This window comes from Panthera tigris, chromosome D4 (assembly GCF_018350195.1).
Source record: "Panthera tigris isolate Pti1 chromosome D4, P.tigris_Pti1_mat1.1, whole genome shotgun sequence".
Lineage (NCBI taxonomy): Eukaryota > Metazoa > Chordata > Mammalia > Carnivora > Felidae > Panthera > Panthera tigris.
In genome coordinates, this window is record NC_056672.1 from 1,230,049 (window position 1) to 1,248,854 (window position 18,806).

Here is an 18,806-nt window from a genome sequence, read left to right on the forward strand (position 1 = left end):
GGGAGAGAGAGAGAGAATCCCAAGCAGCCTCTTCTGCTAGCATGAGCCTGATGTGGGGCACAAACTCACAAACCATGAGATCATGACCTGAGATGAAACCAAGAGTAGGTCTTAACTGACTGAGCCACCTAGGCACCCTAGCATCCAACTCTTGATTTCATTTCAGGTCTTGATCTCAGAATTGTGAGTTCAAGCCTCATGTTGGACTAGCAATGGGCATGAAGCCTACTTAAAAACAAACACAGAGTGTCTGGGAGGCTCAGTCAGTGAGGCATCTGACTCCTGATTTCAGCTCTGGTCATGATATCGCAGTTGGTGAGATCGAGCCCCGCGTCAGGTTCTGTGCTGACAACACAGAGTCTGCTTGAGATTCTCTCCCCCTGCCCCCCTTTGTCCTCTCCCCAGCTCACACACTCACTCTCTCAACAAATAAAACCACTTTAGGTCCTATTACAGTTCCCAGGATGACTTGGGAGTGTGGGAGCACGGAGGCTGCTCTGGGAGGGGAACTGGCACAGGTGTGTAGGGAAGCCGGTTCGTGGCTCCTGAAGGCTGAGGCCCCTGTGACCCGGCAGCCCCGTCTGGGGTGTAGGCCCAGCACATGTGCACTGGCGTGTTCACGCTTATGTGCTAGTGCATAGCACACAATGGCACAGGAGTCATAGGGGAGTTGGGGAGTGAAACTATGCAGACACGCATCGTGGGCGCATCTCCCAGATAAAATGGTGAGAGAAGCCAGACAGGAAAGAGTATACAGGAGTCTGCTGATACAATAGTCAAAGTTAGAACTAAGCTGTGGTGTTCAGAGCACGTGTTTGTGGGGCAATGCCGTGAAGAAACCAGATGTGGACGTTTGTCATCGGCTTGGGGGGGGGGCAGCGTGAGTCTGGGGGTGTGGGATCCCGGCGCTCCCCCTACCCCCTTGTATTTTTGTAAGCTTTTCATTTTAGTTTGATGCAATTTTAAGTAAAGAAGAGTAGCCTCAAAGGAGAAGTCAGTTGGGGAAACAGGACAGGCTACGTTCTCTGCATATTCCCAGGCTCGGGAGCACACAGAAGCTCTGGGAGTTCCTGGGCGGGAGCCGGGGTCCCTTGCTTGGTTCCTCCCTCCCGTCAGCTCCTCCCTGAGCACCCCTTTCCAGAGGACGCTGGCGTTGGTGTCGCGTGCTTCTGACCTTATCAGGGTCTGTTCACGGGAGGTTCATGTTCCCTCTGAGGCAGCGAGTGTGTGGGGCTCGCATAGGCACTGTGCTTTTATAAGCTCATCTTACGAGTTTGTGGACTGGCTGGTGGGAAGCATACCAGAGGCATGTTTTCGTGCCACACCCCCAGCAGGTGGGGGCAGGTTGTGCCTGAGGGCTGAGTGCTCCTGAACAACCAGAGGGAAGGGGTGGGGGGTGGCAGGGGGGCATTGCTGGTGTGGGGGCCTGAGGGGAGAAGTCAGGCACACTGGAGAAGAGAAGACCAGCATGTGGGGTCTGCAGGTCATAGAAGGCATCTTTCTGGCTAGGGAAGTGCCAGGTGAACAACACCAGAGTAGGCTGGTACAGAGGCATTTTCCTATTTCTTCTAGACACAGCGCCCTGTAAAGACCAGCTGTCCTTAAAGGAAAAATCCGGCTTCCCAGCCAGTCCACAGCATCTGAGCCAAACAGGCCCCAGGGACACCCCTGGCGGTGCACCGGCCCCTTTGCTGCCATCCTCCCCTCCTGTGACTGCTCTGCCCCAGGATGCGGCCACCCCAGCCGCCAGCCCCAAGCCAGAGCCCTCAGTGGGGACTGCTGTGCAGGCAGGGGGCCCAGGGACCTCTCAGGGGATGGCCAGTGAGCGTGAGACCCCCCAGCCACTGGCAGAGACTCAAGACACCCAGCTTTCTGCACAACCCCTGGGTGCAGGTGGGGGGCCTTGTGCCCCACCTCTGGAGGCCCCCCGCTACCCCTCGGGTTTGGGAGAGCCCACCTCAGCCAGGGAGGCCATGGCCCAGGGTGAGCCCTTGCAGGCTCCAGCCCCTGCACCCAGCGCCCCCAGTGGGACCCCTCAGCCCACCCTGGGTCAGCCCCTACCCCCGTTGCCCCCTGCAGTAGGGGCCATCAGCCTGGCCACTCCCCAGCTCCCCAGCCCCCCACTGGGGCCCACTGGGGCCCCCCAGCCACCCTCGGCCTTGGAGTCAGATGGGGAGGGGCCTCCCCCCAGGGTGGGCTTTGTGGACAGCACCATCAAGAGCCTAGATGAGAAGCTTCGAACTCTGCTCTACCAGGAGCACGTGCCCACCTCCTCAGCCTCTGCCGGGACCCCTGTGGAGGCGGGGGACCGAGACTTGACCCTGGAGCCCCAGCCCGTGGTAAGTTCCGGCCCTACTAGGGTGGCGAGCACCCCAGGCACGCAGACCTGCCTCAGTCGGCTGTGGCCGCCCCACACTCAGGTCCACCCCCATGTTTTACAAAAAGTGGCTCATCTGGGGACTTGGGGAGTGTGTGTGCAAGGTCGGGACCTGGTCTGGACGGCCCCGGTCAGGGTGGCCTGGGGAGGAGCCCAGCCTTCATACAGAGGGGATCTGCAGGTCTCTGCACGCAACGCCAGGAGAGACTTAACGGCTCTCTCCCTTTCTTCCACCAGCCGGGAAAGTCAGAAACAGCCCCTGGGCTGGGGGCTGCATTGGAGCAGGCTGGGTCCTCGCCATTGACAGGTAATGAGCCCCAGGTCACCTGCCAGACCCCCAGTGCTTTCAAGGTGCATCCCGCGTCTCTACCCTTCATCCCTATAGCATCTTGGGTGGGACTCAGGCATAGTGGGAGCCCGTCGTGATGCGTTAGTTAAAGCCCACTGTGTTCTAACAGAGCACATGCTCAGGCCCCAAGGTGAGAAAGGCCTTTGTAGAAACAGCTGGGCTGGGTGTCAGGTGGTGCTCAGGGACTGTCCAGCTGCCCAGTGCTCTCCATGCGCTCTGGCAGGCATCCCTGAGCCCCGTGTTCTTTAGAAGGTTACAAGATGCGGGAGCTTGTTTGGGTAGAGTGCAGGGCTGGGGCTGAGCGTTTCCAGCTGTCCGTGGAAGCTGCCGGCCTGGGGCCAGCAAGTTCCTGCTGTGGAACTTCCTCTGAGCCTCCTGGGTGCTGCGGGTCTCTGTGGGAGCTCTTGTGGTTCTCATTTCATTACCTGAACACCTGTGTGTCAACCCAAGGGGGTGGGTCTGACCTTCCGAGGTGGGGTTTCTTCTTGGCCTGGGATTCCTCGGGAGATCAGCAAGATAAAGGTCCAGCTGACCTTGTGACAGGACCCTGGGTTTGTGTCAGCGGCAGGTGAGGCCCCAGTTGGCAGAGTGAGGGGAGTGGCCTACTGGGCCTCTGGGTGCTGCATTCATAGGTGTCACACTGTCGAGGGATGGGGACAGCTGGCACAGGAGTCAGAAACCCCAGCACGTGTTTACCTGCGAAACGGAGGTTCAAGCAGGAATGCTCCGAGGGAGAAAGTAAGACGCTGTCCCTGAGCGCCTGCTCCCTCTTCTGACCTCTGTGCATGAGAAATGTACCATGGGTCCCTTCTGTGGCATCAGGGACTTCAAATGCTGTAGCCACTCCCAAGCCCACTCCTCACAGAGTGCAGAGCTTGTCGGGGAACCGTAAGGAGACATGGTCAGCATTTCTGGTGGTCAGAGCTGTCTGGAAACAGGGAGTGTAGAGTGAACCCCTGTGCCTGGAGGTGTGCAAAGAGAGGGCAGATCCCCCACTGCAGGGATGTGATGGGGGGGGGCATCAGGCACTGCCTGTAGGTTGGGGGTGTGTGACATTTGGGTCTGGGTCTCCCTGGGAATCTGCAGCAGCAGCCCCCCCAACCTTGCCAGAGGCTCTCACCCCTGCGGCAAGCACGTCAGTCTGGCTGTGGGCTGACACAGCCCCTGCCTGCCTGCGGCTTGCTTTTGCCACGTGCGGGCCCGGCTTGGGCCAGTCTCCCACACGTCAGCTCCTCCTGCTCCACCACTCGGTGGTCCTGGGAAAGGGGGTCAGAAGTACCACCCTGCATCCATGCTCTGTAGATGGGGAAGCTGGGATAGCTTCAGATGATGCGGGCCTTCCCTAGACGCTGAGCCATAGAGTTAAGAACTGGCCCTATTGATGCAGGACCTCGTGAGGCCCTTTTATCGTCGGATTTGATGGGGAGTCCTTCAGGTGTATAAAGATGACAGGTGAGATGGTAGTGACATCAGGTGTGCAGAGATGACCCGTGACACAGATTGGCACTGTCAGGTGTTAGAAGTGACAGGTGGCACAGGTGATGGCCATCAGGTGTGCAGAGGGTGGGGCAGTGCCCCAGGTTCTGAAGCAGGTGCCTCCAGGGACCTGAGAGGTGTCAGGCTGAACCCTCCTCCCTTCCCCGAGTCATTGGGTGTCTCCTAACAAGAAATGGGGTCAGGGCCTCCTGGAGTGTTTATAGTTTTCCTAGCTGCTGAGCACGTGAGGTACATCCCCCTGCCCTGGGTGGGGGGCTTCCCTTCCACTGATCCAATTCAGCTAGAGGGCACCTACTCCTGCCCTTGCCCTCCGCACCGACCCAGTAACGACTCTGACATTCCTACAGCAGAATCATCTTTGAGCCAAGTGACAACCTCAGGTTTGCCCCCGGCGCCAGGTGCCCCCCAGGTAAGGAGTGTTCTCCCAGGCACCTGGCTGGTGGGGTTTCCTCTCTGCTGTTGTGTGGTGGAAACTTCTCCTTTCCACTCCTTGTCCAGGATGCCCCTGCTTCTGCCTTCCCTGCACTCCTGGAGCCCGCAGACCAGAGCAGTGGGGTCCCGGGGGAAACTTCAGCCAGGCCCACACTGGGGATGCAGACGGAAGACAGCCGGGCCAGCCACCTGCAGACGCAGGGCACTCTGGCCGCAGGGTCCCCACAGAAGCATCCAGGGCAGCAGGACGGCAGCTCACCAGCCAAAACTGTGGGCCGGTTCTCGGTGGTCAGCACGCAGGACGAGTGGACCCTGGGCTCCCCCCACAGCCTGCGGTACTCGGCGCCGCCAGACGTGTACCTGGAGGAGGCCCCCCACAGCCCCGACATGAAGCTGGCCGTGCGGAGGGCGCAGACAGCCTCCTCCATCGAGGTCGGCGTGGGCGAGCCGGTGTCCAGCGACTCCGGGGACGAGGGTCCGCGCAGGCGGCCCCCTGTGCAGAAGCACGCCTCCCTACCCAGCAGCAGTGGCGTGGCCAGCGACTTCGTGAAGAAGGCCACCGCCTTCCTGCACAGGTCCCCACGGGCTGGCTCCCCGGGCCCGGAGACGCCCGGCAGAGTGGGCGTGAAGGTGCCCACCATCAGTGTGACCTCCTTCCACTCCCAGTCGTCCTACATCAGCAGCGACAACGACTCGGAGATCGAGGACGCCGATATCAGGAAGGAGCTGCAGAGTCTGCGGGAGAAGTAGGTCCTGAGAAGTGGCTGCAGGGGGGGGGCGGGGAGCGGTGCTGCCTGTGCTGCGGACCCTGGTCTCCTGCGGTAGCTCTCACTGGGCTCACTGTCTCCCCCAGCGAGTGTGACTTGCTCCACTGTTTTGGGGACACTGCGCAGAAGTGGCAGATACTGGAGAGAAGCCTCACAGGCTTCTGCCGTCCCATAATTCCTTCTGCTGGGTTGTGCAAGCCCTGGGGAGAGAGAGCAACACATTACCTCAGCATGCCTGCCCCGGCCCTGCCCCACTCTCCTCCCACCTGCCTCGGCCCCACCCCACCCCCAACCTTCTGAGGCCCCGCCCCACTCTCCTCCTACCTGCCTCGGCCCCACCCCCCCAACCTGCTGAGGCCCTGCTTTACTCTCCTCCCACCTGCGCCCCCCCCTTGCCTCACCCTCCCCCACTTGCCCCAGCCACTGAGTTGGGCCCAGCCATAGGAGACCTGCTGACAGCCGAGTGCTGGCACTCAGCAGCCACTAGATTTGGGGTGCCTGATCCAGTGACAGTGTGTCCTTGTGGGGCGTGTGGGGGGTCTCCTCTGTACACTCTCACTGGGGGATGGTTGCCCTGGGAGCCTGCGGGCCGCAAGAGTAAGGGGAACCAAGAGGCAGCCGCCCTCTCTGCAGGGGGGGGGGGGGGCTGTGTAGGGGTGGGGAAAAGGAGGGCGCCGGGCCTGGGGTGGGAGTGGGGTGAGTTGCAGAGGTTCCTCCAAGAGAGGAATTTGGGTAGTCTGAGGAAGGGAAATCAGGGCTAACAAGTCTAGGCTCTTGCCTGGGAAGGGGCCCTGGGCTTTGAGGCACCTGCTGCAGGCCCTGGGGCAGGATCCTCAGATTGGGGGTCTCCCTAGGTCCTCCTGAGGCATCCCCCTGCCCTTCAACAGTGTCACCTCAAAATATCACCCCTTCAGAAGCTAACTTGATACAACAGCACTTTGCTGGCTAGGGTCATCTTTCTGAGGTCTGGCAGGCATTGAAGATAGTGAAATCAGAACTTGCTTCCCGTTGTCCAACCATATGCAGCAGAAGATGGGTCAGGGCTGTGGCTGAGGGGCTGGGCCCCTGGCCTGGGCAGCCAGGCCCATCGTACATCTGAGGGGCTGGCATCAGGCCCAGAGGGGCTGGCATCAGGCCCAGATGGCATGCAGGCGGGTGAGTGGGCAGGTGAGCAGTGGCTGGCGGCTGGCCCAGCGGGTCCCCAAGGAGGGTCCTTCTCTGGCTTGTTCGAGAAACTTCCCTTGCCCACAGCTAGTAGTTGCACCTGTGTCTTCATGGCAGCCTCACACCCGTGTGGCCAGGGGGTGGTGGTGTCTGTGCTGGGAGTCCCCACCCTTGCTCACGTGGACATGTTCTCATCTGTGATGCCTCTCCTACGGTTTCCCCACTCAGAGGAGGTGCCATTTATTTGCTGGAAGTGCTGAGGCAGCCTCTCAGTTCCGAATGCCGATCGTTTGCTCTTCCTCTGGGCTTGGGTGTCCGGTTTGTACCGCGAGCGTAAATGTGTGGGGTTGTTCGTGTCCCGCTCCCCAGCCACTCAAAGTGGCAGCGTCACGAGTCTAGACACCTGAACCCTCGAATCCCCTCGGGCTCTTCCTCCTACCTCTTGGTGGTGTTGGGGGTGTTCATGCAGGAGACCCCCGGTGGGGCCCACTTGGTCCTGATGGAGACCCAAGGTCTTCAGTGCCCCTGTTTCCTCGACGTGGTCCATCTGTCCTGAAGCCCCACTGCTCACACCCTTGCCATGCCCTGAGGGCTCTCCTGGATGGGCCTATGTGCCGGAACCAAGCAGGGTGCCCACCCGCCCTCCCTCCCCTCCCGCAGGCACCTGAAGGAGATCTCGGAGCTGCAGAGCCAGCAGAAGCAGGAGATCGAGGCCCTGTACCGCCGCCTGGGCAAGCCGCTGCCCCCCAACCTGGGCCTCTTCCACACGGCCCCTCCCGCCGGCCGCAGGAGGAAGAGCAGGAGCAAGCTGAAGGCAGGGAAGCTGCTCAACCCGCTGGTGCAGCAGCTCAAGGTCGTGGCCTCCAGCACAGGTCTGTGCCCTCCCGGCTCCGGCAGGCTGGGGCCGGGACCCGAGTGGGGCAGGCGGGAGGCAGGCGCCCGCACCCAGAAGAGCACTTCTTCGATCTCCTTTCACTGGAGCGGGAAGCCTTTGTAGGTGTGAAGGGCCGGGGTGTCGCCAGGCCCACCCTGAGTGCGCAGGCCTGCTCTGGGGCTGCCTGGGGACTCCCGTATGAGGCAGGAGGCGGTTCAGGGTCTCTCCCCCTCAGCCCACCTCCCTGCAGGGTGCCACCTGGCTCGGGGCGTTTCCTCTGGCCATTTCTCAGGCACCGGTCAATTGAGGGTGGAGCAGCTGCCTTTTGGTGGTTTTGGGGGGGGGGGGGGCTGGGGAGGACACCCGGGCACCGAGGGTGCGCTGGAAACCCAGTGAGTTGGGATCCCCGGTGTGTGCCAGGTGGGAAGCCAGCCGAGAGCGGAGTGTGAGCCCACCCTCTCGGTATCACGGATAACCCACGGGGTGCGTGTCCGTGAACTGCAAGAAGAGTTACGCAAATTCTACGAATTCCAGGACGATTCCTAAAGCCAAGTGGAAACTAGTCAGAGTGAGCAGGTCGTACAGGCCTCTTGAGCCCTGGTTGCCTCTCCTGGTGTGCCGTGGTCCTTGCACAGTGCTGGCGACTGGTGGAGGCTGTGGTCATTTTCTCTGATCTTCCTGACGCCCGCGCTCGGGTGACCGGGCCACGTGCCCAGTGCCTGCAGGGACTCCACTTCCCCAAGGTCACCCAGCAACGAGCAGGGAGGACAGATGCACCCCGCGCTGGCTGGTCTGACCCGCAGCGCCTCACTGTGCCTGTCACCCCTTATTCCCCCCAGGTCACTTGTCAGACTGCAGCAGAGCCCCTCCTGCTAAGGACCCTGCCCAAGCCGGGGCAGGGCCCGAAGCAGCTTCAGACCCGTGTGGGAAGGCAGTTCAGACCCAGCAGCCTTGCTCGGTGCGGGCCTCCCTGTCTGCAGACATCTGCTCCGGCTTAGCCACTGACGGAGGCGGAGCGCATGGCTCAGGTGATTCCCAGCTTGCCCGTCTCTGAGCATGCGCTAGCTGCGTAGGGCCCCTGTGGTGTCAGAGGGGCATGAGCGGCGGCAAGGCCCGCCCACAGCCTCTCGAGGATAAAAACCCGTAGAGGTAGCCTTTGAGTAAAGACAGTGGGTAGCCCACCCATCATCGAGTCTCGCTGTGTAAGGCTCAGAGGGAGGCGTGCTCTGCTAGAGCCGGCCCGGGGAAGGCGCCAGGACCCCCTGGTCACGTGTGGGGTGCGTGCTCTGCGCCGGTTCCCAGGCCCCGGCCTGCCCTGCCCCGCCCCGCTGCCCACTACACACGGGTCCTTCCGTCAGGAGGGACGGCTAGGGGGATGAGGGCACGGCCCCTCGAGCTGGGAGTCCGCCTTGAGGAGGAAATGCTCGTCACCTCGGCCGTGGGCGCAGTAGCCGCGTGAGGAGGGGCTCCATCCCCGCCATCTCTGTCCAGAGAAGTCGCGGTGACCGCTGCTGGCGCCCACCCCCGCCCGCCCGCCCGCCCCGCCCGCTCTCCCAGGGTCCGCTTCTCTTGTGCTCCAGCGGTGCCTCCTTTCCATTACGTGGTCGGCGGCTGTGGTCCTCCGGGCTGGGCTAGGTGGAGCCGTGGATGCTAAGTGACGAGGCTGATGTGGCTGGTGGTGTGTAGCAGGAATCCCAGAGACTGTACTTGATGCCTGTCTCTTTGTTTTCTTCCCTCTATATTCATTTGCAGGCTGGACGGTTTACCACCCAACGTCTGAGAGACTGACCTATAAGTCTAGTAGCAAACCTCGCGCTCGATTCCTCAGTGGACCCGTGTCTGTGTCCATCTGTCTGTATTTGTTCTTTGTATTTTATCACCTCCTGGCCCTTGGTTTCTCCCCGCCCCTCCCTGTCTTCATTGCCTTCCATACATTCTGTAGGCTGCCTCCCCCTCCCCACTGAAGTCACCTACTTAATATCAAACACAGACCCCTGCCCGCACCCACCCTCTCGGCCCCAGAAAGCGCCAGTGCATGCCCTCGGCTCATGGCCGGCACTAAAAGCATGTGCGGCGGCTTGCCCACTCCTGGCCTCGGGCACCTGGCCCCCCAGACCCCCAAAGTGCTCTGCGTTTTTCTCCTCACTCGTTTGTTTAACTTATTTTTTATGTTGGACGTAGTTTTATTTCTGTTGCGATTGTGGTGCACATATACGTCCGCTGTCCCCAGTTCCAGTGACAACAAAAAGACAACCCCGGCCTTCTCTAGACGCATGGTGTGTTTCACACGTGTCTGGATTCTGAAGACATGCATGTAGTGAGCGGAGACAGTTCTAGAAGGTCACCGGAGGGTGTAACTTTTGTGCGAGGGCCACAACACAGCACTCGTTGCTGTTGCCCCACCCCCACGCCCTGCATGTGCAAAGGCTGAGAGAAAGGTGCTCCAGCTAGGTGGGCCCACCCCTCCCTCCACTCCGGTCACCTTGGGAACCCATCAGCGTCCCCAGAAAGCCCCAGCCTCCACTGTGGCTGTCTCTGTGGCCTGGCCCCTCCTGGTCTCTAGCTGGAGCACTTTACTTGGTGTGCCCTCTCCTCCCACAGCCCTCAGACACGAAGTCAGCTACCCAGCTCCTCGGGGCTGTGCTCACCCAAACCTCCGTCCCGGTCACCCTCTGGCTCCTGGGATGCCCTGCTGGCACCCAGGACTCCTGTCCGGGAAGGGAGTATCTGCTCAGGGCCATCCAGAATTACTTCATCCCTTGGAACAATTGGAAAATGAATCCAAAGCTGTGGGGTTTTCAGGTTTTTGTTTCTGAACACAAAAATTAAGCTTTCTATCAAATGGAAATGGTGGAAATGCTGGTTTGGGGCACGTGGCTTTTTGCTGGTACAATAAAGATACATTGTGTTTGTCAGGACCTGAGGCCACGTCCACAGTGGGCATTTGTCCCCATCAGAGGGGCCATGTCCCCCTCCCCCAGGCAGGACAGGGTAGAGGCACAGAACCTCCTAGAGATTCCCAGGGACTGTTTAGTAACAGGTGCCCCACCTGAGCTGCTGGTTGGTTTTGAGCTGGTGGTGGGCAGGGGAGGGCAAGGTCTGAGTGCATCCTGCTCCCTGCATCACTTGCTGGCTCTTTTCTGTCCCAGTGTGCGTGGCTGTCTCCTGAGACCATGGCATCAGGGCACATGGGTCCCCAGGCATATCCCGGTCACATGACTGACCACGGCCTGCTGGGAACATGTGGGTCGGACACAGGAAGCAGGTTAGAGCAGGTGGTGCTTTCCCTGGGGTCCCCTGGTGTGAGTGATCAAGTGCCACGTGCTCCTTCAAGGTTTGTGCCCACGTGGTCCTGCATTCATTTTTAAGAGTTTCCATTTGTTTTACTGTTATGATTCCAAGATAAAAAAAAAATGGGGAGGCACAGCAAGGACAAATGGTCTAGCTTTTGTTTCCGTCTCTGTGGCTAAGAGGAAAGGGACATGTGAGGCATGGCTTGGTGGCACACGGGGCTCCTGGCCTGGGTGGACCTGATTTTAGGTGGTTGGGCCCAGTGGCCTTGCTGTTTTCACAACAGCCCTCTGCAGGCACTCCTTGGCTGAGCTCTTTGCTGTCTTGGCCACGGTGTGGCCCCCACAGGCCCTGGCCCTGGGGGCATGTGAAGGTGTGTCCTTCCATGCCCAGTGCCCTGGTGTCCGCCCAGCCTGCCAGCCTACTCCTGGAGCTGGAGCTGGCTGGTTCCTGGGTTACTAGGGAGCTCGGAGGCCTGAGGAGACCACAGGCACCTGTGAAAGTCTGGAGGAAAAAGTCTGGTCGCAGCCCTGAGGGCTGAGAGGTGGCAGAGAGGAGGTCTGAGGCGCAGGGCTGTGGGAAGACCCTGAGGGTGGGGCCCGCTCTGGGGGCCTGGTCCTGGAGTCCAGGTCAGCAGCAGGGGGAGGGCTGCAGCTGTGGGCTCATCTGGCCTGACCTGCAGGAAGAGATGAAGGCTAGAGGTTTTCTGTTTGCCGCCTTGCACCGAATAGGAGACCAGGCTCTAGGAAAACAAAATCTTGGTTAAGTTCTGAAGTACACAAAGAAGGTCCCCAATTGTGTGACACTCAGAGACCATGAGAGCATCCAGGCTGGGTCAGAGATGAGCAGGGGTGGAGGCGCAGGCAGCTGCAGGTGACTAGGAGGGGACCCCTCATGGGACAGGTGTTCAGCCCCAGGAAGGAGAGCGTGCAGAGAGCGAATCCTGGGCACTGCTTCGGGTGGGCACGTGGACAGGCCCGCTGTTGGGAGGGAAGGGCCCACGGCAGCACAGATGGGGTGAAGCCCTGGGCAGACCCCTCCATGTGGCCGATGGAAGGTTTGGGGAAACTCAGGGAGCATGTTTTGGGATTCAGAGGCTCTGGTCGGGTCGCAGCAGTGTCTGGGGGTCAGAAGCTGCTGTCAGACCTGTTGGCCCTCCTTCTCTCTGGCTCCAGTCCACACGACTGGATTAGGTGCCGATGCTTCTGGAGCCTCTCTGCACACAGACCTTTGGGGTCTGCTTTGTTATGTTCTCACGTGTCCTATCAGCCTGTCATCCGTGCCACAGCAAGTCTGTCTCCGGGACACCCGAGGAGGCTGCCACTGCGTGGCTGCCAAGGCCCTGTCCTCACCCTTCCTGGGGGGACCTGCTGCAGGGGTGTGGGAGAGGGCCTTCGGGCAGGGGAGGGCAGCCAAGAAGGAGGCCACCCCCCATGGAGGCCTCCCCAGGCTAGACTGTCCCTGGGGCCGTCACCCCAGGGCAGGGCAGAGCTGGGATGCGTCCCGTTTCATGCTTCAAGGACAAGTTTTGGCACTTTGCTCAGCAGTATGAGGACTTGGTGGCTCATTCCAAAGAAGCCCTGAGTGGCATTTTGGTGCTGGTTGCTCATTTTGTTTCCGGTGCCAGATCCAAATGTCTAACGCCACTGGTCCAGGAGAGGGACCCGTGGGTGGGAGGCATGCCTCTCGTCATGTGGCAGGCAGGGGCTGCTGTCCCCGAAGCTCCCTGTGAGCCTCATCGGTTGTCTGAATGCTGTGGTAAAAAGCAAGTGTGGTGATGGCCACTGGGCTGGCCCACTTCTTAAGAGATCTGTCTGTGGCAGATACCTTTGAGGCATCCGCCTGGAAGCCCGGTGAGGGTGTGGATGCTGGCAGGGCTGGTTGTCCTTGCCTGGGGAGGGATTTGGTCGGGGGGGGGCTTCCTGAACGAGGCCTGGGCACTGCATGAGACTTCTGGCCCAGTGGGATGTGTGTGCAGCATGAGGACAGGACATGGGGTCATCCTGTGTGTTGCCCATTCAAAGCCTGGGAGAACAGCTGGGAGAGGCTGCGTGGCTCTCCACCTCCACCCCTAACCACCTAGAAGCTTCTCCAAGTAGTTCTGGGGCCTTGAAGTTGGCTCTTCCCAAGACCTTGGGTAAGGACAGTAGTCCTGCAGGGAGGGGAGACCTGCCCTCATGCCCCCTGTGGGTTTCCTTCGGGTCCCATGTATCCCCAGCACCCTTGCAATGCTGCCTTGTAGCCTGATGGAGGGGAAGAGAGGAGAGCTGGGTGGAGGCACATTAGTCAGCCATCTGTGTAGTGGGCTTCAAGGGCAAGGCACTGGGGAGGAGACTCAGGGGACCCCCGAGGAGGGACAGGGCTGTGGTGTGAGTGAGGGCTGGTCATCAGACCTATGGCCTATGCTTGGCCGCAACTCTGCACTGCACTGGCTGCCATGACTCTGACGTGAAGGGCGCCGAATCCGGTCGGTCTTTGTTTAAAGGTTCACCTTGAGGGCAGGGAGTGTGCTCTGGTCCCTGTGGGCCATGTCTAGTGAGGGTGTGGAGGCCTCTGTGGGCCAGTATTGCTCTCCAGTCCGAGCATGGTGTCTGGTGGCCAATGGCCTTGGCTCTGGGTTCCCAGCGAAGTCTGGGGCCCTGATCACGGGCCCAGGCTTCCTCTGGTGGTTCCTGGCAGGCAGCTCCTGTGGCTGCCTGAGTGTTCCTGTCATGAGGATGGCGGGAATCATCCCCGAAAGAATCCTCTTCTGTCAGGCTGTGGGGACCTGGCTGGCCAATTGATTCCATGTCCTGGTGCTGCAGAGACCCAGAGGGAGCTACAACCACAGGATCCAGACAGGGACGTCTGTGCCTTAGCTGGGGCCCCGCACAGTCATAGAGCTTGGGACCCTCGTTCCCTTGTGCTGTGGAGCCCCCCGAGGGCCCTGTGCTCCCAGTAGGGTTCCACGTCAGGAACAGACCAGCAAAGGCCCTTCACTGCTGCTACCAAGGGACGACTGGCCTGGACCACTCCTGCCCAGCCCTTTTGTTTTTATTTGCACATTACAGACCCCACCAGAACATCACCTCCCTTTCCACCACATCAGCCTCTGAGCACACACGGGATAAACCAAAAAAAAAGAACGACTCAGCTGGAGCCTGGGCCGACCTTTGTGCTCTGCTCACACCCAGAGGCGGTGGCGTCTTACCTTCCTCGGCAAGGGTGCAGGGCACCCTCAGGAAGTGTTCTGCTCTGGCAAGGGCCTGGGGCAGGAGCACAGACCCTCTGTGATAGCGCAGCCTTGCTGAGTGACCTTGGGGACTCCTGAGCTGTCCTTGCCTGTCCCATTGTGCCTGCCCAGCTCCCTGAAGGGCCAGCTTGTCTGCCCTCCAAGTGGGCACTGACCATCAAGTTGTGCCAGACACCACGGACAGCCCCTGGGACCGCAGGGCCTGGCGCTTAGTGGTGGTCTCATGACAAGCCTCACCCCGTTCTGGTGGACGTGGGCTACCAGGTGAGGCAGTAGCATTGCACAAACTTGGGTCCAGCCCTGATTCCCACCTTTGTAGATAGGTGCCCTCTGTGTCCACCACTGGTCTGGTCAGGGAAGCCGCCTGGGATCTGGGATTGGCCTCAAACCTGCAAAACAATGTATCTTTTTGCACTTGGAAAACAAACCTCCCATGGGCCTAGCTTCCAGGCAAAGCCGGCGGCTCCACTGAGCTCTCCTGGCTGACTTTTAGTGGGTTTTCTGCCTCGATCTGCAGTGGGGCTGCAGAAGCCTTTTGTTTAAAAACCAAGTGGTATGCTTTGCTTTTTTTGTTTTTTGTTTTCTTTTTTTTTTTTTTTTTTTTGAATACGCTTTGAAAGACACACTCACTTCTACCTGAAGCTTGGGGCCTGGTCCTGCACCTGAGCCCCTCGGCGAAGTTCACGTGAGCCCGCACACTGACTCGCGGTCACCCGGTTAGCCCAGGTGGCCAGTCCCCTCTCTGAATCGCTGGCCTCTGCTCCTCCTTGCACACTGATGACTTGTGCTTAGTGTGGTGGCCTGTCCCCCGTGTGTGCTGTCCTGCCTAACCCTGTGGTCTTGTGTCGTTTCTTCTTCCCTTGCAGGGTCTGCCCTGAAGCGTCTCTGTCTAGGCAAAGAGCACAGCAGTCGTAATTATCGGGTTTTTTACCCCTTGTCCGCTCTCCATCGCATGGGCTTTCATGTGGCTAGTGCGCATCGGGGGCTCCATGGCCGGCGGGCGGGCGTGCTTGCATCTGCTCCGCGCCCACCCACCCAGGGCACCGCTTTCCCTCGGCCTGGAGGGAAAGCGACCCGTGGGCGCCCCCTCGCGTCTCCATAGCTCCTAGAGTCTGCGTGTCCTGGCCGGTTGACGTGCACTCTCCTTGCCCAGAATGTCCACAAGTCACCAATCGTTATATTGGCTCCTTTTCCAAAACCGCAGGGATGAGTATGTCCTTGAAGTGCTAAACATGAGTGTCCCCGAGGAGAGATGCCCGGATGAAATGGGTATCAGTCCACCTGGGCCGCCCACCACCCTCACCTTCCACCATATTTTTTTTTCTCCTTTTTTCTTCTCTGGCTGAAACATTCATGTAGAAATAGCTCTGTGTATGTAAGATTCCATCACTAATGTTTAACTGTTTGTGTCTGTGCTTTTTCATTGCTAGCTACTGTGACTACATTTTGTAACGGCTTGTTTGAAGAGATGGTCATTATGCTGCTTTTTGAATGCAGAAAGATTTTAAATTGGCTTATGCAGAATTGCCAACCAGAAACTGTATGTTGCGGTGGGGTCAGGACACAATTTAAAAGAATTAAAAAGTCCCATTTTGGTCACTTAAAAATAATCTTCCAGTGAAGTGGGTGAGTGTGATGTCTTCACCAAGCTCCACCTGAACCGCAGCCCCCAGGCCTTCCTGGCAGCTGGGCCTCCTGGTTCCTGCTCCACCCCACAGATGGCTCCAAACTTGGGGGCCACGGTGGAAGGCTTTGAGTGTTTCTACCCTTTAGTAATACCTTCCCTACATGTGCTGGTGAGGAGAGGCACAGTTTTGTGTCTTAAATTCGAAACCACTCAGCCACTAACATTCTTGCACAGGCATGCTGACGACCCAGCCTATTTAGCATTTTCCCTCTTCCCTTTGCTGGGTGGACAGCAGGAGCTGCCGTGGGCCGAGCACTCAGCCTGCAGCATTGACACATTTCCCTGGAGTGCTTGTGTTCGAGCGCAAAGGCCTTGGGATTTTGCCCCCAGTTTTCTGAGCCTCCTCACGTAGGAGTCTGGGGGTCCTAGGCAGCGTGGGCACAGAGTGGATGCTGAGTAAGCCTGCCAGCTGCTTGGGTCCTGTCCTCTGGCCCAGCTCAGAAGGGTGACAGCTGCCTAGCATAGCCTGGTCCCCTGTGGCCTGTGAAAATGTTCCAAAGTGTCTAAAACTGGCACACGGGCCCCAAGATGCAGACCATCTCCTGAAGCAAGGTGTTGCCTGGCCTAAGCAAGACCACTGTATGAAAGACTGCAGCTGGCCGGTGGCGCTGTGTGCAGTGTCACCAACCTGGCATGTGTGTGCTTCCCCAGGGTCTTCCACCAGCAGCCTGGTCCCGGGCCCTGAGCCGGGCCCCCAGCCCACCTTGCACGTCCAGGCACAGGCGAACAACAGCAACAACAAGAGAGGCACCTTCACGGATGACCTGCACAAGCTGGTGGACGACTGGACGAGCAAGACGGTGGGGACCACCCAGCTGAAGCCCTCGCTCAACCAGCTGAAGCAGACTCAGAGGCTACACGGCATGGAGGCCCCGGCGGGCTGGTCCCCAGCCACTGGCGAGACACGGGCTGTAAGTGGGGTGCTGCGGGCACAGGCCACCCAGGCGGAAGAGACGGGGTGGGAGCGGCCCCCGGCGTCGGGTGCTAGTTCTGGTGCACCCAGCCTGTGTGGGGCACAGTGAGGAACTGCCATCCGGTGCTCTGTCGTGCGATGCCTTCCTGTGACAGGGCTAGGCTGACTTGACAGCCTCCCTGGAAGAGCGTTCCCTTCTTGGTCTTGAGGAGCCTGTGCAAGATTGTGTTGCTTCTTCCTGAAGTGTTTAGCAAAGTTCACTGGTGAGCCCATCTGGCCTGGGAGTCCAGTTTTGGAATCGGGGAAGTTTCCCCTGTGACCTTTTATTTTGAAAAATTTCAAACATACGGAAGTGTCGGAAATTGCACAGTGAACTTTAGTTTGCCCCTGGCTGCATGCTGTGGCTGACATCTTGCTGTGTTTCTCACACATCTCTCCATCCCCTGAGGGTAAAGTTTTCCTTACGGATTCAATTTCTTTGATACTTTTAGTGCGATTGGATTTTCTGTTTTCTCTTTCTGTTAAGCCCTGCTTTTCTAACATTTGGTAGATACCTAAATTTATCTTAAGTTTTCAAATTAGTTGGCGTGGAGCTGCTCATAATATCCTGTCTTCACAGTTTGCAGTGATGTCTTATTTTTCACTTCTGATGTTGGTGAGTTCCCCCAGCCTCCTTGTGCAGCTTCCTTAGGAGTTCATAAATTTTATTAGTCTTCTCAAAGAAGTCGTTTTGGCTTTGATGGTATTCTTTATGTGTCACCAGTTTCTCTTATTATCTCCTTCCTTCTTTCTATGTTTGGGCTACTGTTTAAGTTCTAGAAAGTTTCTTGAGATGTGCAGGTCATTGATTACTGGTCTTTCCTGTTTAATAATATAGACATTCAATCTATAAAAATTTCTCTCGTGGTTCTAGCTGCATCCTAAAGGTTTTGCTGTACAGCATTACAGTTGAAACTATTTTGTAATTTCCACTGTGGTTTGAAGTAATATAGTTATTAATTTTCTCACTTTTTAGCCCAAGTGCACTGTGATAAAAGAACAAACTTCTGGTGTTTTTGGTCCTTTAAAATTTGCTGGGCCTGGCTCTTTGGCCCAGTTGTCATTCAGTCTTGCCTGCAGCTGCCCCAGTGCTTGAGGCAGCTTCCGCATTCCTGCCACACACACTGTGCCCTGGCCTCCCTGTATCCTCTGAGTGGCGAATGACAGTGGCTCCCTTCTGACAGCTGCAGCCCTGACTCCTCAAACCCACTCTCTGTTATCCTTTGGCAGAGTTGACAGCCCTGGAGGGTCTTTTCCCTGAGCCCCAATGGGCGAGAGTCTGCTTGGCTACCTGGACTCTAGCGCGTGGAGTACCTGTGCAGGGCTGTGCCCCATCTGTCAGCTCCCTAAGCCCCTTGTTCTAATGGCTTAGATTCTTAACAGGATTTTTTAAAACATTTTTTTTTTTTACTGTGGTAAATCTATATAACATAAAATTTACCATTTTAGTCATTTTTAAGTGTTCAATTCGGTAGTATTCAGTACATACACAGCGGTGTGTGAACATTACCACTATCCGTTTGTATAACTTCATCATCCGAAATAGAGAACTCATTAAGAAATAACTCTCCAGTCTCCACCTCTGGTCTGCTAGTTTTGCAGCCTATGTTAACTTTTTTTCTACTTTCTATGAATTTGACGACACTAAGCACCTCATTTAAGTGGAATCATATAGTATTTGCCCTTTGCTGTCTGGCTTATTTCACTTAGTACAGTGTTTACAAGGTCCAGTCATGCTGTAGCAGAACTTTACTCTTTTGGGGAAAGAAAAGTAGATGGGGAATATGATCAGTAATATTGTGGTGAGCATTCTGTGATGTATACATATCTTGATTCATTATGTTGTATATGTTAAACTAATTTAATATTGTATGTCAGCTATGCTTCAAAGTTTTTTTAAAAAGTCGTTCATTTTCCCCAATTTTTTAAATTGTAAAATACATGACATAAAATTTGCCATCTCAACCATCTTTAAGTGTCACTTGAAGTGCATTAAGCATTAATATTGTTGTTCAACCATCACCACCGTGCATCTGCAAAATTTTTTCATCTTGCAAAAATGAAACTCTGTCCTTATTGAAAAAGAACTCCCATTCCCCTCCCCCTTCCTCAGTCCCTGGAAAGTACCACTCTACTTTCTGTCTCTATGGATTTGACTCCTGTTGGTCTCTATATATAGTGGGA

The 18,806-nt window shown here is 57.6% G+C and overlaps 1 protein-coding gene across 9 annotated transcripts in view; it reads left to right on the forward strand.

Annotated features, from left to right (window-relative positions):
• WNK2 (WNK lysine deficient protein kinase 2) overlaps positions 1-18,806 on the forward strand; it is a 130,839-nt gene that overhangs the window by 92,023 nt on the left and 20,010 nt on the right. For 3 of the 9 annotated variants that reach the window (XM_042963862.1, XM_042963866.1, XM_042963870.1), the window contains 9 exons: positions 1,573-2,339; positions 2,615-2,684; positions 4,571-4,632; positions 4,722-5,401; positions 7,247-7,458; positions 8,300-8,488; positions 9,213-9,311; positions 14,850-14,894; positions 16,322-16,581. In XM_042963862.1, coding sequence (XP_042819796.1) covers positions 1,573-2,339; positions 2,615-2,684; positions 4,571-4,632; positions 4,722-5,401; positions 7,247-7,458; positions 8,300-8,488; positions 9,213-9,311; positions 14,850-14,894; positions 16,322-16,581 — 2,384 coding nt within the window. The remainder of the gene's footprint in view (positions 1-1,572; positions 2,340-2,614; positions 2,685-4,570; positions 4,633-4,721; positions 5,402-7,246; positions 7,459-8,299; positions 8,489-9,212; positions 9,312-14,849; positions 14,895-16,321; positions 16,582-18,806) is intronic. The other 6 variants (XM_042963863.1, XM_042963864.1, XM_042963865.1 and 3 more) reach the window with 6 other exon arrangements.